The sequence below is a fragment of the Kryptolebias marmoratus genome, linkage group LG9, assembly GCF_001649575.2.
Source record: "Kryptolebias marmoratus isolate JLee-2015 linkage group LG9, ASM164957v2, whole genome shotgun sequence".
NCBI lineage: Eukaryota > Metazoa > Chordata > Actinopteri > Cyprinodontiformes > Rivulidae > Kryptolebias > Kryptolebias marmoratus.
Genome location: NC_051438.1, coordinates 20,649,230 through 20,673,691, shown reverse-complemented (window position 1 = coordinate 20,673,691; position 24,462 = coordinate 20,649,230). Strand labels below are relative to the sequence as shown.

The following is a 24,462-nucleotide window of genomic DNA, read 5'->3' as shown; positions in this document are numbered from 1 at the left end:
CACACACACACACACACACACCTCCCTCCCCTCCTTGCTCCATTGAGAGTCAGCTCACGGACTCAGAGAAAGTTTGAAAAGAAGATGCGTGAAAAGGAGAGGACTGTGAGCCGAGGAGGCAAACAGGAGGGAGACCCGGACGGAGCCCGACTCACGGTGAGTTCCTCTGGTTTGTATCTAAACTGAGACAGAGAGCGACGGAGCTCCGAGCCGAGCTCAGATCATCCAGTCAGGCTGTCAAATGGGCCATAATTTACCTGCTTAGTGCCTCAGAGTTCCAGGGGATTTAATTATCAAAGAGGAAAATCTGCTTCCTCTTTTCCCCCCTGTTCTCATGCTTGAAGCTGCCAGTCTGGAGCCAAATCCTTTGTGCATCAACAGGTTGGCCAATTACATAGTTTCACTTTTTACAACCTTGTTGAAGCATTTTAATCTTTGAAATCAATAAAACCAACAGGAGAACGGGGACTTTAACATCAGATAATTGATTACTTTAATGCCATCCTTTTAAACTTTTTGTAATCTTGATTAGCAGGTGTCTAGAGTTTCTGATTGTTTATGTTTGAAATGTGGTTATTTCCTCACTCATCTTCTGTCCTGTCTCTTTGACATTATATTTGTATTGTTTGTGAGCTTTAAAAAATGGAGGAAGTGGACGTGAAGACAAAGGAGAAGGAGTCAGGATTAAAGAAACTATCTAAAAGATGTCTCATCCTTCAACTCTCAGCTAATAACACTTTGGGAATTACTTTGTTGGTGATAAAATGTTTTTTTTTTTATGTGTCAAACTGTGTTTTATTATAGAAAAGAATTTAATTTTAATTGATAAAAAGGACTTGATGGCTTTGACTGATGCTAGGATTTTTTCTAATTGAGCTAGAGGTAGGTTGATTTAATCAGCTGCTATTTGACACTTTTAATTAATCATCTGTCAGGCATGCCCGTGTGTACTTAAGGTGTTTTTTCCCGAAGTTGTGACAAGCTGGCAACCTGCATTCATGAGGGGAATCTGGAAATTGTCTAGAAACATTCGCAGAGGCTCGAAGCCTTGAATTTTGGACATATTCAAAGAATTTGTGCGACAGATTTTAAATTTAGACACAAGGTTGTAGGCATCTCCAGCTTGGCTCCAGAGTGTAAGGGTTAAAAAAAACATGTCCAGGTCTAAAAGCTACACCGAGGATAAATAATAATAATTACAAATCCTCATACTGTAAGGATCTGAATATTTTTGTTGAATTTCTTGCTGGTTTTTCTGGTTCGGTTTTGATTTGTCCTTTCAGTAATCTTGATAGTGGTTTCTGTAGATCTGTTTATCTGTATCTGGAGTTCTGTTCATAGTCCCTGTGTGTTTTGTTTGTGGGATTCATGGATTCTGTGTGATCTGTTCTTTGTGGCCTTTGGTCTATCTGTAGTTCTGTCTGCTTGTGACATCATTCGTTTCATGAGGTCTGTCTTCATGTGTTTCTGTACTTAGATTTAGTCTCGCGTATTTCTAGTTTCAGTTTCCAGCGTGTCATTCCCATTTTTCCCTCCGTCCGTTTCTGTGATTTGCATGTCGGCCTGCCGCTCACCTGGTCCCACTCCCTCGTCAGCCCAGCCTTTATGTTCAGTTTCTGGTCATGCTGGTGAAGCATTGTTGCAGTAATTCACTTGTCTGGTTGTCCTGCTTTGAAGTTTACCTTTTGTGAGTTTGCTGCCACGTCAGCCTTTTGTTTTACTTTTAATAAAAGTATTTTAGTTTCTACAGCTCCTTGCATTGCCTGCATTCTGGGTCTGACCTTCAACCACCCAACCTGATGCCTACATTCATGTCAAAAGTGTACTCCAGGAGGGTAAATCATAAATGTGGGAGTAAAGGTGGTTTTAAGCCGAGCCGAGTTGGGGCAACAAAAAAAATGCAGACAAAGTAGAATACAATTTTACAAGCCTTGTATACAAAAGTAAACTCTTAGTTTCAAACACTGGCTGCATGATCATTGGTCCATTAGTCACAGACAGTAAGAATTCAGGAAGACTGCAACAAAAGAATTGTGTATTTTTTCACAATTTTAAATCTCCAACAGTCTCAGACACTAACTTTAACCAATTTACCAAGTAAAATTCACCTGAATATAAGCTGCAACAAGCAGCTCACTGTAGCTTTTTGTAAGTGAGAATGCTCCCATATATATCAATTTTAAGTGTCCAAGTTCTTCTTTTTGACAACTAATCATGCTGGCTAAAAGAAAAAAATAACGAATCAGGGTTTTATCTCAGTCATCAGCCATAAAAAAACCTTATCTGTTAACCTCTAAATGGGAGAAAATTACACTAAGTTGCAAAGGAATTTCAAATCAAATCTTTCCATCAAATTACAAACATGAAGTAAAGACACTGACACTTATACCTTCTTTTTACATTAATCATTTACAGCCAACATCTTTTATATACACGTGAATAAAAACTGCTTCAAAAAGCCGTATTTTGTCAACAGTCTGGTTTCCAACATGAAGCATTTAATTATTTCTAGATTCTTAGGTCATCATAAGTTTTTAGCCTTTTAGATATTTAATTCACCCGACCACACCCTGCTTAATTGACACATCCTTTTTCCAAGCTGCTTTCTATTAATTAGCAATCATTATTTCAAGAGTCAGTCTCTGACAAAAAAAGAAAAAAAAGGAAAAATCAGTTTTGCTCGTAGTTATTTTAACAAAGGGACAGAAGGGGCAAAAGTGGGGGGAAAATTAGTGGGGGAAAAAAAGCAAAGAAAACTTTAAAATATTTTTTAAAAAGTCTTGCTTCTTGGAAGGAAAAGATACAAAGACACAAGGGATGACTCAAAACAGTTGCTCAGGACTTTAGGGCTCAGTCAAGGCCGGCCGTCGTTAAATTCGAGGTATTTGTATTTTAAGAAAGCAAAGATGAAAGTGACTGTTGGGAAAAGAGTAAAAAAAAAACATTTCTAGCAATAACAACATTGATCTTTTTAACTGTGTCTGAGATGGTGAGAGGTTAAGATAAGGAATGTGATGGTTTTATGTTTTTTTTTTTTACTGTACTACATTTATTCTGAGTATCTCTATGTCAACAGGATGCTTTTATTGGATAATTTAGTTCTCATTATGACCATTCAGAGAAGCATACACCCTATATTTTATGTCTAATTACAGGTAACATTGTCAGACATTGTGGGCCACTTTGGATAAACAATTTTCTACAGGTCAATAGAGTCAGATGCCACTGTGAGCTGTGCAGCTATTCTATGTGCATTTTCCAACACTTTGCAGTTACAGGATGGTGGAGTGCAGCAATAAAAAATAAATATTCCAGACAAATAAGCTGCTGTAGTGTTAGAAAGGGACACAAATGGGACACTGTTGCAAGCCAGTCAACCACAAAGAAGCACTTAATTGCAACAGCGAAGTATTTGTTTCCTTGTCTTTGTCACCTTGTCATCATGCTGACAGATTTTTCGGTTTACATTTTATGTTGTATTTACTTACTATTATTACTCAGTGTGCAGCTCATGTTAAAATTCCCTGGTATGTTTTGTTTGAGCAGCGAAAGATGGCGTTCTGTTTCACTTAGGCACGTAGACGTGTTCAAACACGCCTTTATTAGTTCTCCACTGTTTTTTTTATTTTACTAGAATTTCGCCTGGGTGTCTTTCTCTCCTTGATTAAATTGAATTTGTGTATGAAAGCATACTTTTAAAACAAGACTGTTGCTGTTATCCAAACACCGCATGGCCCAACCTTGAACTCCGTGTTTGCACCCCGAGGGCTTCAACTGTGAAAATCAATCCATGCGAAACGAGCTGACAAGGAAACCAAGAGAAAAATCAAGTCGGACGAGAAAATGGCTCATAAATAATCAGTTTTCACAACTGCAAGCCCTTATTACTCAGCCCTGTTTGAGTGACAAAACGACAAGTATCGTTTCCCATGTCTGTTCCAGTGACCAAGACCAAAACCTGGCATGGCTGAGGAAGGTTAAGCCCCAACATGTTGATTGAAATCCTGTTAATTGACACAGTCAACGCAGAGGTGACTGACAGCCTAAACCCCCATAATCCTCAGTTTTTATTTCATGTTCAACCGATTTCTTATATTTATTTGCTCGTCGTTCTTTACTCACAGGGATTAGTGTGCTATCCGTGCATGGTTGTGCCTGTCACTGTTTGTGCTGCAGAGGCTTGAGTTTCCTCCCAGGCCGGCCTGGCTCTGAATACCCCCATGGTATCGGTCATTGTAAGCACTGGAGCCCCCACCCTCTGCACACAGGGGCTTTTGAGAGGGGTACTGAGCATGGCTTGCCTTAACATTCAAAGAAACCCCCTTTCACATTGATTTTCTCCCCCCCCCCTTTTATACCCCACAGGTTTAGAGGGAGCGGGCCTCTTCTCTGTGTCCAATTAAAGCATCGTCTCGTGTGCCATCCTCACAAGTATCAAGTGTCCTGAAAACAGAATCAACATTTTGTTTATCTGGAGAGGGGGAGAAGAAGACGTCATGATGCAAATCGACAGCTTCTGCAGAGTTTGCAGTCGAGGATTCTACAGCTGCCACTGGAGGAAGCCGAGCGAAAACGGGAAGAAAGTGAGTATTTGCGTGTGTAAAAGTGTTATGTCTGCAGCGTTTTATTAATAATCTGCCTTAAAATGCTCAGCACTTTCACATTTGTTGCAAAACTACGGAGCACAACTTTTCAAATCCCTGTAATCTGCGTTAAAACTTTCCACAAAGACTCAAATCACAAAATAATCCCCATCTGTTCTCCTATTCATCCTCCGCTCTGAGAACTAAGTGAAAAGCGTTTTTGCTCTCTCTCTCCAGGAGAGGAAGTTATTATCCCATTAAAATACAGAAAATGAGATTATGAACAAAGTGATGCATAAAGACTTAAAAAAATATCAATAACGTTCCAACAGGTGCCAAGAAAACAAAATAAACCTGCAGGCTCTGACAGGTTTGTGACGGTTTTTTATCTGGAAAAGGAACTGTGAAAAGGGGAGGAGGAGGATGGTGGTCTAAGATTCCACAAATCAGAACATGGTTAGAAGTGCAGGTGTGTTTACCTAAAGAAATAAAAAAAAACCCTGAAGGGTTTGTTTGTGATGAGCTGTCACGGCACTGGCCGTAAAATCAGTAGTAAAAATATTAGTTTCACTGCCAACACAGGAAAATTACTCTCAACTTCTTTCATTTTTACACACAAAAACACATTCTATTTATTTACTTCAAACCTAAATATAAATGTGCAAACAATGAGGTTTTTCCCTGTACTGTTTTTATTTCAGTGTGCATGCTGTTGGTTCTTATTTGTCAGTCTGGTGGTCCTTCTTCTCATCTGCTGGATGTACATTTGTCTGGTTACTTACAACGACCAAAACGACTTTAACACGTGAGTGATCACCGACTCGACCGACCCCGAATCCATCACAGCATCCCAGAGTCCCCTCTCTCCTCCATTGTTTTCTCTTGTCTCAGTGTTTACTGGTGCCATTTATTCTGTTGACCCCATTCTCTCCTCTGCTGTTCTGTTATCAGGAAGATATTTACTAATCTGAAAGTGTGGGTGAACTGGTTCATGTTGGTGATCGTCGTTTCTGCGGTTTTAACCAGCTACTGTGTTCTGCTGCTGGTAAGAAGCTTGTTATGCTGAACTGATATAGAAATGTATAAATTACTGCCCTAAATAAAATGGCATTCTGGTCATTTTTGAAGTGAGCACAGAGTATGGAGGGAAAAAAGGCAGAAGTCTTCCTCCAGGCCAAGCTAATGGAAAGTCAAACAAGTGCTTGTTGCTATTGTTGTTGTTTTTCAGGCTTATAAACAACTCATTTCCAAAATGCCATACTGGTGTGAAAGAATGTTACATTAGCTAAATCACTGTACTTTTGCGCGACACCACTTGTTTAGTTTGTTGCTGTTTTCTCAACCGAACAACGTCTGTGTTACCAATCAAATGCAAATGTAGCATTCTTTCACACTTTTGTCTGGCTTGTCCCGTGTTGTTCAATCCTGGTTCTGGAGGGCCACTATCCTGCATGTTTTCAGTGTCTCTCTGCTTTGACACACCTGATTTGAATGACTGAGCGATCAGCAGGCTTCTGCAGAACACAAAGACCCGCTGAAGAGCAGGGAAACAACTTAAACATGCAGGATTTGGGCCCTCCAGGACCAGGATTGGACCCCACTGGGCTAGCCATTAGCTTATCCTTGATGAAGACTTTGGCTCTTTTTCCTGACTGATGTCACTTCAAAAATGGCCAAACTGTCGATGTAAGGAGTTAACTCTTGAGACTGAATTTGTGCCGTTTACAAGTTCACATTTTCTCATTTTCACTGTCGGTTGCAGCTCTTTGCTCTGGTCCAAGTTGCCTTGAGAGAACCACTTGTCTTACACTGGCTGCACAAGGTAGAACCACCATTCATGTGTTCAATAATTAAAGGGATAGTTCTGATCTTTTGCAGTGGGGTTATGTGTGAAGTTAAGAACTATTAATATCTTTGGATGGCCTCAAATTTGGTCTTTTATTTCTGAAAGGATTCTTAAACTTAATCCAAGTAGGGCCAAGACCAAAGTGGATTTTACTGCCATTTTAAAATGGCTATATTCCCAAAGATTTCATGGCGGTTCATTCAAACGCTATTTTATAAACCCATACATCTCTGTCAGTCTTGGAGCAGCGACTAGCTATGACACTTTTATTGCAGCCTTGGGTGCTTCTGATGGAAATATAATATTTCTGCCAAAAAATAACTTGTGTAATGTGAAACTGTAAAGCAGTGTAATGGTTTACAAGATTGAGTTTGCATGAATTACTATGAAACAATTGAGATTAATGTTCTTTTAAGTTGGTGACAATCCACTTTGGTCTTAGCCATATTCAGACTAGCCATTAGCTCATCAACCCAGTCAGAGTGAAACTCTTTCTCCAAACTGAGGCTGTTTGAGGAAATATCAACAAGAAATGTATTAATTGTTTACAGAGCTCTGCTTCAAAGAACCTGAACTGTCCCATGTTTATTCGGATAACTAAATCTGCTTGTTCTCTGGGCAGATCTTTCTCTGTTTTGGTGTGATTATCGTTCTCTGTGGGGTGGCAGGAATCAGTTGCATGTGGAGAAAAGAATGGCGGATCGTTCCTCTCTCCTTCCAGGTACAGTGAGAAAACAGATCATGTTGTAAACTAAGTTTATTCGCAGACTCTGATGTATATATTACCGTCTTACTGTCTCTCGGCAGGCCACAGCTCCTTTCTTGCAGTTTGGTGCCGTTGGAGCCTTAACTCTCCTCAGTTCTTTTGTCTTCCACGCCTTCCGCATGGCCAAAAAAGGTACATGTCAGGCAGCTTTTTCGTTAATATTTAAACAAAGACGTGATTCACAGGCAACTCTGAATGGATGCAGTCTTGATAAAACGACAGTTCCAAGAACGAGTCATTCACCCACGGATTTATAAAACGATTACTCATAAAACTTGACCTGAACCAGACAAACAAGTTCTCTCCAGACTAAAAACTTGCAGATTTATTTTTATTTATTCTAAAACCTACATAAGTTAGCATTTAAAACGCAGACCAGGAAAAAAGGGAACTCTGTGATATAGAAACACAAAATGACTTCTTTAGCAGGAAGATGTTTATTTTTTAATTATTTTATTGTATGTTTTCTGTTCCTCTGAATGTCTTCGTGTATCAGTATATTTAGTATATCTTATCTGAACAGCCAGGTTGTGAAAAGGCATCTCAGTTGGGTATAAGCTACACTTGACCATTTTAAACCATTTATTTTTCTTTTTTATGACCATAGTGCTGTTTAAACATTTGTGGTTTCAGTTTTTATCTTCTTGAATTGTAAATCTCCAAACCAGCCACTAGGGAGCACAAACCAGTGTATCTCTGGTGCCGGTCCAAAGCCCGAGTAAATGGTGAGGGTTGTGTCAGGAAGGGCTTCTGGCGTAAAACACTTTTGCCAAAACCAATATACGAGTCCATCCAAGTGACACCTGTTGACAAAGAGGGTACTGGTGGATCTTGTGCTTCTGTTAATCCAAGACCACGAGGAGGAAAACGTGGCTGGAGACAGAGGAAGAAGAGGAAAGAGTGTAGGACTGAGGGTAGCAAGTCTAAATGTAGAGACAATGACAGGTAAAGGCGGAGAGCTGGCTGACATGATGCACAGGAGGAAGGTAGATGTATTATGTGTGCAAGAGACCAAGTGGAAGGGCGGCAAGGCTCGCAGCATTGGAGCAGAGGTTAAGTTGTTTTACCAGAGGATGCAGAAGACTTAGAGTTAGATGAAGGAGGATGACTCACTGTGGTGACTCCTGAAAAAAGAACAGCTGATAGAAGAAGAGTCTGAAATAAACAGGTCAGTTCTGAGATGAAGATTCTTGTTGCACAGATAACAGATAATAGTGACAACAAACAGTGAAACAAAATGATCTAGACTGACACAAGCAAATCAACCAGATAATAGGTTATCTTAAGCTCGTAGTTACTTTTAAAGCACATTAAAAAGTGTTCAAACAACTGATAATGACTTGTTTTGGCACCAAATTATGAAGAGATTAAAAAAGTGGAGGAAAAGTGGGGGAGAGGGTCCAAGTACGACATTTGAGAACGGACTTTAAATGCATGAATTCAAGTATTTTTATTCTACTTTAACACCAGCATATTTCTCATCCAACATAAATAAAATATATTTTCTTTGTTTGTTTTTTTAGGATCGAAGTACCGTATAGCAGCGGTGTTTCTAGCCGTGTCAGCTGCCATCTTCCTGTGTCCTCTGTTCATCAAATCACCTTGCTTGATAGACGTGAAGGATTTACCGGAAAAACCGAAACTCATTGGCCACAGAGGCGCACCGATGGTGAGCGTTTTGTCTGAACTGACCGTGGTCTCAAAATGAAAAAAAAAAAAAACATGGTGCATTCCACATTGTCTTGAATAAATTGGGAAAGAGGTGCAATGGTTGTGACATGTTGCATGCACCAGGCATTGCGATCTTAATTAAGTTCTGTGGTTTATTCATTTAACAGCAACTTGATTAAGTGGTCATACAATGAGACAGTTAAACATTTTCATGAGTATTGCTTTTGTTCTTTCAGCTGGGTTAGAAAACTCAATCAAAATCATTTGGATCAGCCAGATAATAGTCTGTGTGGTAGTCTGTTCGTCCTTTGTTCAGACAAAAACAAACCGTTTATACCGGCTCGAGTGTAATCCAAAGCCGGGACAAATATAAGGGACATTTAACACGTTCACTGTGCTTCAGGTCATTAAAGTGTGTCTCACTCGTATGTTCTCATTATGTTCAGCATGCCCCGGAAAACACCATGATGTCGTTCAAAAAGAGCATCGAGTGTGAAGTGATGGCATTTGAGACAGACGTGCAGGTCAGGTACGGTGAAAACTTTTCCCTTTCAGCTGGTTTGTAAACATTTAATATCACAATAAAGTGATTTTTTTTTTTAAATATATCATTAGATATACCCCTACTGATGATTAAGTTTTGGAGCCAACCCAATTCAAGATGGCCACCACAGCCATCTGACCTTTAAAAAAACACAAACAGTTATACAGATATAATTCAGTCAGTTTTACAGATATTGTGCTAAAATTTGGTGTGGTAGTACCTGAAAGGGTCGTTCACAACACATACTCCAAGTACTGTTCATTGCATGAGATCTTTGTTTAAAACTGGCTGCCACTGCTAATCAGCATTAGCCAACAACAACAAAAATGGCTACACCTCAGTCAGTTTTATAGAGACTGAGCTCAAATTTCATGTGGTAGTAGCTGAGAGTCATTCACAATACATACCCTGAGCATTGCATCTCACAATATGGTGTATAATGTTAAATACAAGGTTTGACTACAACTTTTTTTTTAAATATATATTCTTTACTTTAGTAAAGACAGAACTGCCTTCTTGATGCACGACCAGGGTAATGGGTTTTTGGACAGAACAACAAATATAAGAAAGAAGTTGTCCAACAACAGCTCTTCCCCCAACCAAAGCAGTTCTGTGACTTTTGACTTTCTGCAGAGCCTGAATGCAGGTGAATGGTTCCTAGAGGTGAGCTCTGCGCCTATTTACATAAAATTTTCAAAAGTTGGAAACAAGCTACATGCTCAACAAAAAAAACAATCTGATTGTCCAGACAGATCCTTTTCATACAGTGCACCTGCTGTCAGAGGAGGAGAAGGAAACAGCCAGGAATCAGACCGTACCCTCACTGCTTCAGCTCCTTCAGCTCGCTCAAAATCGCTCTATCTCAGTGATTTTTGACTTGTATAGTTCGGGGGGCAATTATTCAAAAATCGTAGTTCAAACCATCTTAGAATCTAAAATTGATCATCACCTGGTAAGTCCAGTCTTTCTTGTGATAAATGTAAATGATTCTAATGGAGATATTGCATTCAAAAACAATTTAAACCATTCTTTTCTTTTCATAGGTTTACTGGTTACCTCCAGAGGACAGAAGCTATGTAAAGCAAAAAGCTTCGGGTTTCATCCAGGTTTACAAAAATGAAAGCGAAATGGAGGAAGAAGGAGGACACCACCTAAACATGCAATACAGTGACCTGAATGCAGAAAAAATAAGGTAAAGAAGAACAGCAGCAATAAAATGCAGCCAGATAATCTGAATGGTGTTGTTGCCACAGGGTACGCACAGTTGCATAGTAGTAGCAGCATGTGCAGCATGCCCAGACACAGTGCAGGTACTTTATTTAGACGTGAGATCGTCCTCCGGGGAGCTCAGACTCTACTAATGTCCCAATCCAAGGGTGGTGTTGAATGGATGGGCAGACCAGCAATAAAACACTTAACTGAGGAATGAAAATCAATGTTGCAACATGTTTCAAGTAGGCCGCAAGGTGTTGCATTAGGAACGCTTCACGGACTTTATGGCAAAGTTGCTGTACAGTAACAACATAGACATTATGTTCTTAAACAGGTTGTACACATACCTCTGCACATCAAAACTTCTGACTGACACTGTTTACACTTGCGTGGCTGGTGAGAAGTCATGAAGCTCCAAATATGCAGGGTGCCTTTGTTCACTGCTTTTTGCCCACGGTGTTATGGAAAAGGTGCAAGCCGGTGTCAACACTTTCTTTGTCTGCTGGCAAAATGTCTCGTGCACCACTTGACAAACTTCAGTGCAACTTTCAGGAAGTAATCACTGAATATACATAAGATACGATAATAGTTTAAAACTTTGGCATGAATGACAAAGTTTTAAACTAAGGAAAATTGTATATTATGATAAACATTTTGCATATACTGTGATCATTTTAGGAAATATTAGATGATATGTACTGTGTTCTGGCACCATCCCAGTCTGCTGACGTCTCCCACGCCTCTTTCTGAGCAGTTTCGCAAGAAACAGGTGTAGTCGCCTTAATATGCAGTGGCGTTCGGAGGTAAAGTGGTTGTGACTTCAGTGGAGAAAATGAAAGAGATGGGAGGTACAGTCAGTCAGTTCCCCAGCGATGATGGAAGAGCTGAAGCACACAAATCGAACAATTGTGTTGAGTACTGGTTAGTCTTCTGAGAAATCTGCTCATAGAAATATTTTAAAACCAAATCAAAAACTTTTTATTTATTATTATTAAATCACAGAAGACTTCTGGGAACTTTTAGCAGAATTGAAATAGGTTGTTCTTATTTATTTATTTTTTTTCCTTGCATCCCAACAACCAGCTTCTGACTTTGGCTAATTAACAACATTGACAGTTTGGAAACAAAATATGTTGGTCAAAGATAAAAAAACAAAAATGGTGATGAACCAAGTGTAAAATTCAGAACCAAAACCTGATGTTGTGTTATAATATTAACAGCCGATGCTGATTGTTTTTTTGGTTTTTTTGTAATTTATTTGTTGTTCAATCTCAAAGAAATATAAATAAACCAAATAACCAAACAGTTTTAAAGTATTTCAAACATTTATTACTCTTTTCGGTGAGCACAAGCTCTGCAAGGCAGAATATTAGTTCTGCTTTGCATTAAATTCAAGGCAGAACTGATATTCTTTAAAAAAAAACAGGAATGCTGTTGAAGACCACTATCAAAGTTACACACATTTTCTGCATATCTGCACACAGGCTGTCATCTCAGCTTTATATAAAGCAAAAATGTAATTTAAAGGTGTTTTTTAAAGAGCAAAACCTAAAGGCACTGAAACAGCAGTTATTTGCAAGTAGCTACAACAACACAACATGTAGATTTTAAAACTGATCATCTAGTTAAAATGCAACGTTCTGCTGGAAACCCTTCGGTTCTGGCATTCATATGTAGATGTTAGTGTGACACATCCCACCCACCCACACTTTGCTGCAGACCAAACACTCCTCCTCATGGCAACAGCTGGATAATAAGTGCTGTCACCGAACAAAAAACCAGCTCAAGACACAAATATGCAACATTAAAGAGCTGGTTTTAATCTCGCAGCTCACAAGTACAAACCTATACATCCACATGGAGAAAAAAAGAACATTTTTATGACCTTGCGTTGGTTTGCTGCTCCTGATGTAAAAATGCCCTGCAATTTGCTTCAGTTTCTCACGAAGGGCTTTTTAACCCGACAGGGAACTTCGGGACAGGAACATTTCAGTGAACCTTTGGACGGTGAATGAGAGGTGGCTGTTCTCTTTGCTGTGGTGTGCAGGGGCCAGCTCTGTCACCACCAACAACTGTCACCTCCTGAAGGACATGAAGCAGCCTAACTGGATCATGGTGAGCGATATGCACGCCTGCATAGCTGATTGTTCGCTCTGTTAGTTTCGTTTACCAAGCCTGCAGGATTTGCAACATGTGAGACACACTTTGACTCCGTGTGCATGATTGTGTATTTTTTAGGCACCTTCTGATTACAGAACAAAATGGATTTTAGTGGATATTTCATCCATTTTGTTAATGATGTGTCTCTATTTTCTTCAGTGGTAAGTTAAGCAGATGCTTTCTCCACAAATGTTTGCTTTTTTTTTAATATGAATGTTGACAATGGAAGGTGAACTGATTCATCTTTTTCAATGTTTTCTGCCAGGAAAGTGCCCTGTTCCTGTTACAGACCAGGTACGGAAAAGTGAATTTACATTTCCAGTGTGTCATTTAATCCTAACAATCTCTTCAATTATTGAATTAATATGCAGACTATTTTCCAAACAAATTAAGTGCTGTTACTTTACTGCAGGAGCTTCCATTAACATTTGAACTAGTTTTATTATGCAATGTGCTTAAAAATTGTATGAGCAGTAAAACTTTGAAAACAGCAGCAAATTAACTTCTTTTTTTTTTAAGGAAATAAAGTAAACTTGTTTAATTTCTAGCCAATAAAATAAGTTTTAAACTTATTTTTGGCTTTAATATGACATTATTGACTGCCTTGTAAATCAAATTGCGTTTATTTTGTCATTAACAAGTAAATCATCAAAAAAATAAGTGACTTCTCTCTCTTTTAACTTGTGACAGAGACTCAAAACAACACGTCCGTGTGGAGAGAAATGAGCTCTCTTATGCAGAATGAAGCTTGAGTTCAGCAGCAGAATTTTCAGACTCAAATCGGTCCTTTGTTTTTCTGCACCACCAGCACCGACTGCAGCTTTATCAGGGAAAAAATAAGTCTTCCTGCCATAAATTTGTTATAAAGCTGTGAAACCAAGAATGTTGTTTTCTTTTTTTACATAGTTTTGTATTTTGGTTACATAGCTGTATATTTTTCATGTCTGTTCATCCGTTGTAGTTAAAAACACACAATGCTTTTGAGTTTCTGACTGTTTAACACATGCACTGGAAATCTGCACTACTCTCTCCCAGAACTTGAATTGCATTGTGGAGTTAAAGAAAACTTCATTTTTTTTTCATCATCTCAGACAAAACATGTCTAACTTGAGCCATATGACCCAAAAAGTACTAAATTTTTTTAAATATGCTGTCTTGTGTTTATGTGTGTAACTCTCTGCTGCCATCTGTTGTCTCAGAGGAGGAAGGAAACTGGAATTTTTCTTAATTTATAACCCTAACCCTAACAAAAAAGAAAATACTCCATCAGAAAAGTGTAAGTTTGACATATATGGTAGTTCATTTCTGTTTTTACATAAACTCCACATATGATGAGCAGGAGCCTCTGTTTTGAAGTCACTGTTAAACCTCTTGAAGATGTTGGTGCAGGTATGGGATTTCAAATTTCTGTAACCAAGTTTCACATAAATAAAATAATGTAATTACTTTTTCACAGCCAGCACAGTCTGTCTGCACCAGCATAAATGGGAAACGTATATAGTTATCAAGCCAAAACTATAGAATGTGTTTTCAAAAAAGTTAAAAAACAAAAACAACTGGACTTCTATTCTGTAGTCCAGTTGTTTTTGTTTTTTAACTTTTTTGAATTTACCATGGCCTGGATGACTGAGAATCTCCACCAACATGTAGAAAGTGTTGTTTCTTTAGGCTGAGATTTTAAAAGCCAATAAAACTGCTCTAACAAAGTCATTCAAATCAAACTTTATAACCCTGTTTTATTAAGGAAATGGTCATTCAAACCACTCATTTATTATTAAAGCAGAGTAGAAAATATGTGTTACAGCAAAATGAAAACCAGTTAATTAAAAAAAAAAAGCCCAGTTCACCTCCTCACTCTATGTTGCCGTTTGTTTCAGTTTATATATAACAATCTTAAATCATGAGATGACAATGTAGATTTATACTTGTTTGCAACCTAACGTCTTACAATGTAATAAAAAATAAAGTTTTATAAATTTGCTATTGTGTTTTACAGTGTACTTATTTAAAACAAGTTATTTTTGCATACACGTGATTATTGCACTTTGTAAATGCATAAGTAATGAAAAACTGTGCAGTAATTACACTTAACTGTTTTGAAAATCCAATTTATTATAGTATATTCCAGTAAATACATCAGTCTGTTTTATTCTCAGAAGAATAGCTCATTATTTATATAACCCTGCTATTATTTAATATGCAAAATGTTCACAGTGCACAGACACTTATTGTAATTTAATGCCGCTTAATAGTATAAAAAATAAATTTGAGCTTCTAAAAATAAAAAAAAGATTGCAAATAAACCTGTCCTATATATGACAGGGATTTGTTTAAAAAAAGAATATGAAAAGCCATAACAAAGAGATTAAAATGATTGCTTTTGGTTAGTTTAAAATAAAAATAATCACAATCCATGCTGCAGAATAGATCTTTGTCAAGACCGTGCTCCTACATTTCCCACAATGCACCTCGAACGCCGTCCGTTGTGTGGAGATTTGGGTGTGTTGTGCTTGTAGCTGCTATGGTAGCGGCTAATGTAGTCTCCATCCGCTAGCCTCGAGGAGGGATGAGGAGCCGGCTGAACAGCACCGGTAGGGAAACTTCATTTAAACCGCTAGCGTGTCGTAATTTTACATTTTTTGTCAAACTTGTCGCCCGCAGTCTCAGTTAAAGTTGGATAACTTGAGCTACCTCAGCGGATAACGGTTACATCCCAGCGAGCTAACCATCCTGATACATAAAGTCGGCGGAGTTCTCCTTTAAACTGTGATTTAAAAATAAATAAATAAATAAATAAAAAATTCTTCAAGCAACACTTGAACGCACCACAAGATGGCGCACATTTCAAGAGAATGTTAACGAGGCGACTCGGCGCTAATAAAAAAAAGTAACAAAATTAACGAACAAAAACTTCACGAAAATGCTCATTTTTTTCTGTTGATAGCGTAACAAATAAGCTAGGCTGTCACAAGTGGCTTAGCATATAAATATATATTATAAAATATATATTTATAAACTGGTAGAGTTTCAGTGAGGCTGGGTCAGCGGGGCTCTTTACCACGAAAAGGCGAGGCATGTGAGGGGAGGAGGATAATGTCAAGCTCCAGAACTTCTGGAAAGTTAATATGAAGTAAACAGTCTGTGTTTTTTGCGCCACATTTTTTTATCAAAGTGAGCGGCTGTGGGTCGTGTCGGTAACCGCTGAGAGCAGTAATTTTGACAGAAATGGGAGCGTTTTTGCCACTGGATTCACAACTTCAGACTCATTTATCCATAAAGGCAGAGCGGCGTTTGAGTGTGTGATTATTCAGAAGGTGCTCATGGTGTTATTTTGACCTGCAAACTGCTGACTTCTTTTCGAGTCACACGCCATGATGGTGCATAAATATGGTGAGTAACCTAAGGTCTGAGCTCCACCATGTGTCGTTTTTCTTTTTGTTTTTCTGTAAATAAATCACGGTTTTAACACGTCCAGGTTAATGCTCATTAGGGATGTTGTTCGGTTTGTTGGTGAACCCCATGAGGAAAATAAAGTTTTTTTGACCCTCAGGGGATGAAAAAGTTAACTTGGATTTCCACTTCCGGGGCTGCAGTTTATATTTGCAGGGACTTTTCTTTCCCTTGACTGTAATGTTCATAATGTAGGACATTTACCTTCCTGATGAGCATCATCTCTCTCCTGTGTTCCTCACCACCCACCGGGTTCAGCAGCACAAAGCAGAGGCTTGCTTTTGGTTTTATGAGTAATGTGTAACTTATTTTGATGGGTACAAACATTTTACTCACTCTCTATCTTCATAATGAAATTTTGGATGTCAGGTGTTAAATTAAATGCCTACAATTAATGTTTTTTTTCTGTAGAATTGACAAATCAGTGCAGAAGAAGTCAACAAAAGGTGTGAAAAGCAGATTGAATGGAAGATATTTGACGGACAATTCAAGACTTTTTAACTCACCAAAACCCTTTTCCCCCACTATTTGCTTGCTTTTTACATTATAGATTGCTAATAACAACAAAAAAGTTGATTGACTGATAGTAAAATCTTCATGAAGACCTAATATATTCACTTTAATGTCGATTCATATCGATGGAAGTATCCTGTTGTGTGGCGACGTTCTGCTGCTGTTTTCAGTACATGTGTGCCTTTTTGTGACACAGACACAGAGAGGGCGGTGGGGCTGCTCAGACAGTACCAGGCCAACCTGACCAGCCCAGAGGAACAGGCCTTGAAGACCAGCGTGGGCAAAGTGTCTGCCATCCTGGGAAGTCATCTTTTCCAAGCTCTCCTGGGTAAGAAAGACACCACAGGACCGCTCATTCCGATGCAGACCGGGCTTCGCCAAAAACTGCCCTACGGCCAAAATTACAGGAGACATTTCAGAAACATTTCACAACGCAGCCTGCCTAAATGAAGGCTGCAGGCAGAAACAGGATGTAGTCGGGGTCAGGTTATATTAATTTATATTGGATGTTAACTGAGTCTAAATGTTTCCCAATTAAGTTTTATGAAAGAGGCCTTTCAGTTTGCCTCACAGAGGCTTGCTGTATATCCTCCTCCTGTGTCGCATGCTCAGATTTTAATAATATTCCCATTAAAGCCACACAAAACACAGCCTATATATAGACTGAGCTGTTATGAACCCAGTCTATTAAAGTACACTGTAATTCTTCGCCTTATTTTGACAAAATGGCTTTTTTTATTTCCTTCTGTAGCTTATTCGTTTTATAACACAATCACAGCACCAAATTTTTTTAATTTACCGGTGACTATTTCTAATTTACTGATCACGCAGCTGATAAAACTAATCGTGCCTAAGTCAGAAGAGCACATGTAACCACACACACTTTCAGGACCAGAAAGAGCTCAAAGGATCACAATGTGAACCCTTGTTTTAGAGCAGATAAAACACAATACTTCAGTTTAACCAATGGTTCAGTGGTTCCTCTAATTACCACAGCCATGTTATAATGATCCTCGCCCTCGGGTCTGCCATTGCTTCTGCTGACCCACTGCTGCTTCTTTGCTGAGAATCTGAGGGGGAGGGGGAGTCATGACTCAGGCTTCAGTTAAAAAGAAACACAGTGTGCTGTTGTTATTAGTGATGCAAACAGACGGGGATTTAAAGTATAGTTTCCTGCGTGAGACTGATGCAAACTCCAGGCTTAAAGATAAAAATTATTACTATATATATATATTTATTTTTCTTGGAAGACATCATGACATTGTAGCAGGGAGCAGTTTGCCGTTTCCTGCGGTTCGGAGTACGAGTTTCGAATCTCTCTGAAAGCTGAATTCCAAATTCTTCTCGGAAGTGCAGCTTAGGTACGAAATATCACACTGACAAAGGAGTGGAAAACTGGCGTGGCCTTTGATAAATTGTTCTGATGATCTTTTCCTCATCAGAGCGTTAATTTGAGAAATATCATGAGGGGCATTAGCCGGTTGGAGGTGATCATCTTCATCACGTAAGATAGGCGAAGAGTCACAGTAGGAGATGAATAATAAAAGCCAGACAAAAACATCATCAAGTGTTCTTTTTACCTGCTGGGCATGCTGTTAAGAAAAGATGTTACATTGGATGCGCTGATTGCAAGATACCTTTGTGTAGTGGAACGTTTGTTTCCTCAACTCTGTCTTATATTCAGCCAGTTTTTCCTTTATGTTGAGCATCTTTTATATTTTGCAATTTCACTGTTTAGGCATTTTTCAGTTTTATGAGACGCTGGCTTTGATTTGGGACACAGCAACAAGTGGTTTGGATTTGTTTTCAGTGGGGACCCTTAGATTGAAACTGCTCCCTGAAATTATTCTAAATAAACTCTACTTATTGAGGACTAAAATGCTCGACATTTGTAGTCCAACTTAATCCTAATTTCTTGTGAAGATGGGACGTCTATGTCCACTGACGTCCATTTGATGATTCAGAGATATTATACATAACTTCAGCAGCTTAGAGTGCTGCTGTGATGAAAAGGTAGGTGGTTTTGATGCTGTTTCTCTGATTAAAATATCTCAACAACAGCTGAATGGCTAACACAGTTTTGCTGATTTATTTTTTTACATTTTAAAGACGTGTAAAAGATAAATCTTAGCATGACTGCAACACTGCCTGACAGCTGCTAGCTCAGGTGCAGACTTTAAATGTTTCATAATGGTCTGCTTTTCTGACTATTCTGTTGCTACTTTTTCTCCGATTGTTTGTACATTCAAAATCCCTTTTTTCATTATTTTTGGAAGCAGGTTAATAATACTAAATTCCATTTAACTTCAAAGTCAGAACTCGGATCTGGGAATGGCATTCCACCCGACTTAACTTTGTGCCAGTTGTAGCTTGAAAAGCCAGTAGAATTTGCTTCTTGTTTTGCTCAGTGACCAAGTTAACTATTGTTAGCAGTATATACCAGCCACTTTATTCGGTAAACTTGTTTAGTTGCTTGTTAAACAAAAATAGTAAATCAGGTAATCAGATGGCAGCAACTCCATCCCTTTAGGTATGTAGATGCAGTGAAGACAGCTTGCCGAAGTTCAAACTGGGCTTCAGAACGGGTAAGAAAAGGGATTAAAGTGACTTAAACGTGGCGTGATTGGTCTGGTCTGAGTGTTTCAGGAACTGCTGATCTGCTGGCAGTTTTACACACAACCATGTCCTGGATTTAAAGAGAATGGCACAAAAAGGAGAAACTATCCAGTGATTGGCATTTGTGTGGACAAAATAAGCCTTGTTAATGTCAGAGATCAGAGGAGAATGAGGAGACTGGTTCAAGATGACAGAAAGGCAACAGCAGCTTAAATAACCACTTGTTATAAACAAAGGAACACACAACATGCCCGACCTTGAAGCAGATGGGCTGCAGCAGCAGAAGACCACACTGGATGCCTGGATGCCTCCTGTCAGCTACGAACAGGAAACTGAAGGCTACAGTTCACAGAGGCTCACCAGAATTGGACAATAAGAAATTGGGAAACCATTGCCTGCTCTGATGAGCCTTGATTCACTGAACTCCAACGGCCTCCACAGTCACCAGATCCCAGTTCAGTCGATCGCCTTGGGGATGTTTTGGAACGGGAGACTCACATCATGGACGTGCAGCTGACAAATCTGCTTCAACTGAGTGATGCTGTCGTGTTAATATGGACCAAACTCTCTGAGGACTGTTTCCACAACTTGTTGAATCGATGGCATGAATAATTAAGGCAGTTCTGAAAGCAAAAGGGGATCAAACACAGTACTAGCAAGATGTACCTAATGAAGTGTGTAAGTCAAAAACAGTGCATTTCTTTGTATTCTAAGCATTCAAACACTGTAGAAACATGTTCCCTAATAGTGGTTGTAAAGTTTATTACTGCAGTTATCTCAACCTTTCACATACAAGATAGTCATATTGGATTTTGAAGATGGGGCTGGTCAGTAATTTTGCACTTTCTGAGTTTTCATTCTGACTTTGGGGGACATAATGGTTGTCCCCCCCCTGACTTCTGAGTACAAATGATATGCACCATAAGTCAGCTGTCCTTGACTAAGGATCTGGTTATAGTTTTGGAAACTTTATTACACTGCTTGACTCAGAAACATATCATAATAAATAGTCACACAGTCAGATTTTGCTGCAACAGTTTTCCATTTGGTTGTGCCCTTGTTAAATTGATTGACCTTAAAGTAAGCAGTGCCACAATGTTCCTGTATTTTCTTCCAAGAGCTGTAGTTATTCTGTCACCAAGTTATTGTATTGGTAATAGGACAGTCATGGTGTTATTTAAAGCCTTTGCTATCACATCCCAATGATTATCATGTGAGTTAAGGTCAAGATTTTGTGCTGGACTATCCATTTGTGAAAGTTAGGTTTCATGCTTCCGAATTGCTCATTTAAAAATCTGAGCCCAACAAACCCTGGCATTGTCATCTAAACTGAGATGGTTCCTTAAAACAGCCATCTTACATCGAATGAGTAGCTACTCACTGCATCAGTAAGGGTTGAATGACTTGTTGTTTACTTAAACATATTAATTATTGCAAGGTTTATTTATTCAGAGTTTAACTGCTTTGGGAAATCCAGTGGTTATTTTTTTTCCAGGTGATGTATTTCTGTGTTCCTGAGGGTAGAGCCACCAAAACTCTAATCCTATCCTGTCGTTTTTTTAGGTATTAGTTGCACCAATGTGACACTAACATGAAAAAAAAAATACGAGTTATGATTTTTACCAATTTTTGATTGAGTCTGTTGACATCCAGTGTTATATTTATAGAATCAAGAGAGACTCAGAGAGGATTAGCTTTTCAAATCAGGATTCCAAACATTCCTCACAAAGAATCTTCAATCAGGGCCCAGCCTGAAGCAGACAGGAAAATAAATTGCTCTTGGCTGCCATGCCAAGCCTCATCCACAAGTCTCCGAGCTCTCTGGATCGTCCCCACAGTTTGTTAGGGAGGCAGAAGAAGAGGAGGAGGAGGAGGAGGAGGAGGCCTGTGGTCAGCGTGACTCAGGTGCAAGGCTGAAAGAGGCCTCGCCCCTCCTTCAACATGTGGTTCTCATCTGGAAGAGCGGAGAGGAGGAGCAGCCACTTCACAGCTTTAACAGGAACACAGTGCAGTATAAACATTAGTCATTCTCCTATCTGCTCCTGTTGTGTTTGCCTTCACATGCTCAGGGCCATGTGAACTGGGTTTGTGTTGCGTTTGTCACTGCGGTGGTGGGTTGAAATTAGAGAGCTTTCTGAGCCGAGTAGAAAATAATTGCTTTCAAAGACGGGCGAACAAAACGGGAGCTTTTTGTTTCAGAAAGATGCTGTTTTACAAGCCAAAGACGGCGATCTGTCAACGTTAAAGCCCGTCAGAGATCTCTGCAACTTTGATACAACGTGGGAAGTGCAGAGGTGTTAGATGCAGCGTGGGAGGGTTTGGTACTGGCCACTTGATTGGATGTCTACATGGTTGCACAGTCACGAACAAAGGTTGCCTTAACTGCGCATTCAGCCTTTTGTTCTAACGTACGAGCATACAGTGGGGAGTGTAAGGGGGCTGGGAGTTGAAACAGACCCACGTTAAATTACAGAGGACCCTAAATGCCAGGGGGGGATGTTTTATTTAGACAGTGGAAAGGGGGTGAAATGTTTGCCCTGCTTTGAAATTGTGACCTAGTGGCATGTGTGTTTGCTCATCATCGTGTAAAAATCCAAGGGCACTGTCTTTTCTTTTTTTTGTATGATTCATCTAGGCAGGAAGTGCAGTGCACATAGGACTTGAGTTCAACTACATTGGTACATGACAAAAATAGGAAATCTATGTTACACTGATCTGACAGGCAGAGCTTGTGTTTGTCAAAGATGCCACCCCCCCTGTATTTGTGACAGAAAGATTCAAGAGTTCCAACCAACTTTGTGCAAACAGTCTCGTCCAAAATAAGTTTGGATATACAGGCCTCTGGCTTGAGTTGTGTATTTTGTTTCCGAGCCAGGAATTTTATGTGGTTTGTGGAACATTTCGGAGACGTTTTGGAAGTTCACAGACGTAACAACAGAAAAGTCGCTGTACTTTCTGTAACTGTGAATGCTGATAACACATCAGGATGTGATTGAGCACCTTTGTCAGGCTTGTTGTTTCTGCTAAGAACAGAACGAAGTAATTAGAAGTGTTACCGAAAGCCAGGTGCCCAAGAGTAAAACTGAAGAGCAAATGCTGCAAGACTCACCAGAAGCAGTTTGTTTTTTAATCACCTAAAGCTGAACTAACCTTATTTTAGGTCCAGGTTGCATTAGTGTTTTTCTTGTTTATGTCACATCAGTTATTTAACCACCTTTTAAAGGTAATGGCTTCAATACACTTTTTCACAGATGTCAAGGACTTAGCAGGAAGTTTTTTTTCCTGGCATCTTGGGGAAATTGTCCCAATTTATTTTTTTCAACCCAATGGAATCCAAATGCACCTTTATCCATGATGGATTTAGATTTAAATTCAACTACATACAGTCCAGTTCAGTCTGGTTATAATGCATTCGATACAGTCAGTTTCTGCAGACCATAACATCCCAGTTAGTTCAAACTGGTCTGTCTAAGATAAGGTCCTCATAAGACAACTGATAGTAAAAAGCATAAAGATACTTGAGTTCAGGAGTTATTTGATTCCACAATACTTATCTTTTCCTTGTTTTCTTTTGTTCGCACTAAAAGAGCTTGTAAGGCTAAGGAAAGATTGTGCTTATGTTTAAAATTATAGCACCTAACAACTTTTATGTTGGATAGAGATGCAAGAAAAACAGCTTATAAATTATGCACAGTTTAAGCCCACCATTCTGAGCTTTTTGAACAATGGTTCTCTCCGAAACAGATTTTCTCATACGGGGCACTTTGGTTGAGCACCTCCTGATTTTTGTATTCCGTTGCGTGCTGTGCAAGCGGAGCTTCTCAAAACAGGAAGACCAGCTCGCAAGCAGGTTCTTCTCTACGGGATTCTATACAACCGAACAAACGTATGAAGGTATAAATGTTACAAACAATTCAAAAACTGCTCAGAAGTAAAGCGGATTAGTTGAAACTCCAGTTAAGTTTGTAAATATTTATTGACTTTCTTCATGACTCAGTGCTATTTCTTGGTACTGATACTGTGGCTGGTATTATTTTTAAGAAGTAACACCTACAATTTAGGCGGCGGACCACTGTGAGTGTAACACGCCTCAAACGCCGATATAAACAGCTATAAAGTTTGCTGCGTTGATGGCACAACTTCCTCGCACCATGAGCAATGCGTGAATTTAATCTGAATAAAATCATCTTATTCTTTAGTTTTAACTACAGCTTTCCTTTTGGATGGATTTATGATGATTTATGATTTATAACAAAATCAGTAGCATGGGACAAACTTTCACAGCCCAAGTAAATTATGTTTATCTTTCACACCTCATTTCTGCTCTCCTGTTTAATTCCAGCTCAGGTGTGTGTCTGCGTGTATATAGGAGTTTGTCTGAGTGAGGCTGCTCTTTAGTCAGCTGGTCAACAAATTGCTCTGCCCACACATGGCTTCACTCCTCCACATTCAGACACAGTGATGAGTCACATGCTCCATTTCTACACTTTTGTTCTCACAGTGTCTTGTTGGGACATACCGACTCTTATCTCTGTCTCAAACGCGCACAGAAGAAAGAACTTTTTGAGGTCTTGTGCTTAAAAAGATGCGTAATATGTTAAAAAAAAGGGGGGAAGAAAAATAGAAGATCTCTTTCTCAGCTGTTTTGTAGCCCATTCTGACCCGACAGTGACCTGTTGGAAAGTTGATGAACTCTCCTGAAATCTCCTTATGTCAACGCTGCAGTTACCAGGCCTGGGTTTGACATCAGCAAACCTGTCACTGTGCGTCTTCGTCAGACAGCTGCTACTCAATAGGTGACTGCAAAACATGAGCCAAGTGGACACGAGAGGAGAAGATGCATAGCAGCATTCAGGAATACTCTCCAAAATGAAATGACACAAATTAAGACTTTTACGTTCTGCAGTGTGCTGATAGTAGGCTTATGTACATCCGTCCACTTTTTACTTGCAAAAGAAACACTTGAAAGGAGAACTCCCTTTTTTGACAGAGTTTACATTCCTTTTTTATTTGGTTTTAAGTTATTTCCTTTCCTCTACCTTTACAGACATTAAGCAAAAGTAAAGGTGAGATTAAAGTGATGCACTATTTTCCCGGTGTC

At 39.2% G+C, this 24,462-nt stretch overlaps 2 protein-coding genes across 4 annotated transcripts in view; both read left to right on the top strand.

Moving 5' to 3' along the window:
• Nucleotides 1-14,763, top strand: gdpd2 (glycerophosphodiester phosphodiesterase domain containing 2). Its single transcript, XM_017407998.3, has 16 exons — nt 1-156; nt 4,366-4,583; nt 5,285-5,388; nt 5,535-5,628; nt 6,346-6,405; nt 7,052-7,150; nt 7,237-7,327; nt 8,719-8,864; nt 9,313-9,395; nt 9,908-10,073; nt 10,159-10,362; nt 10,454-10,602; nt 12,590-12,737; nt 12,861-12,943; nt 13,048-13,076; nt 13,473-14,763. The coding sequence occupies exons 2-16, from the start codon at nt 4,497-4,499 to the stop codon at nt 13,532-13,534; spliced, it is 1,605 nt and encodes a 534-aa protein (XP_017263487.1). The 5' UTR covers nt 1-156; nt 4,366-4,496; the 3' UTR covers nt 13,535-14,763.
• A 570-nt stretch (nt 14,764-15,333) lies between these two features.
• The window catches only part of dlg3 (discs, large homolog 3 (Drosophila)), a 90,714-nt gene continuing 81,585 nt past the window's right edge, over nt 15,334-24,462 (top strand). For 2 of the 3 annotated variants that reach the window (XM_037977259.1, XM_037977258.1), the window contains exons 1-2: nt 15,334-15,373; nt 16,942-17,073. In XM_037977259.1, coding sequence (XP_037833187.1) covers nt 15,349-15,373; nt 16,942-17,073 — 157 coding nt within the window. In that variant the 5' untranslated portion in view covers nt 15,334-15,348. Of the gene's footprint in view, nt 15,374-16,941; nt 17,074-24,462 lie in introns of those variants that run through there. The other variant, XM_037977260.1, reaches the window with a different exon arrangement.

Coding starts and splice junctions, on each gene's coding strand:
- gdpd2 (XM_017407998.3), top strand. CDS start 4,497: ATGATGCAAATCGACAGCTTCTGCAGAGTTTGCAGTCGAGGATTCTAC. Junction 4,584..5,284: donor CGAGCGAAAACGGGAAGAAA/GTGAGTATTTGC, acceptor TTTTTATTTCAG/TGTGCATGCTGTTGGTTCTT. Junction 10,363..10,453: donor CTAAAATTGATCATCACCTG/GTAAGTCCAGTC, acceptor TTCTTTTCATAG/GTTTACTGGTTACCTCCAGA.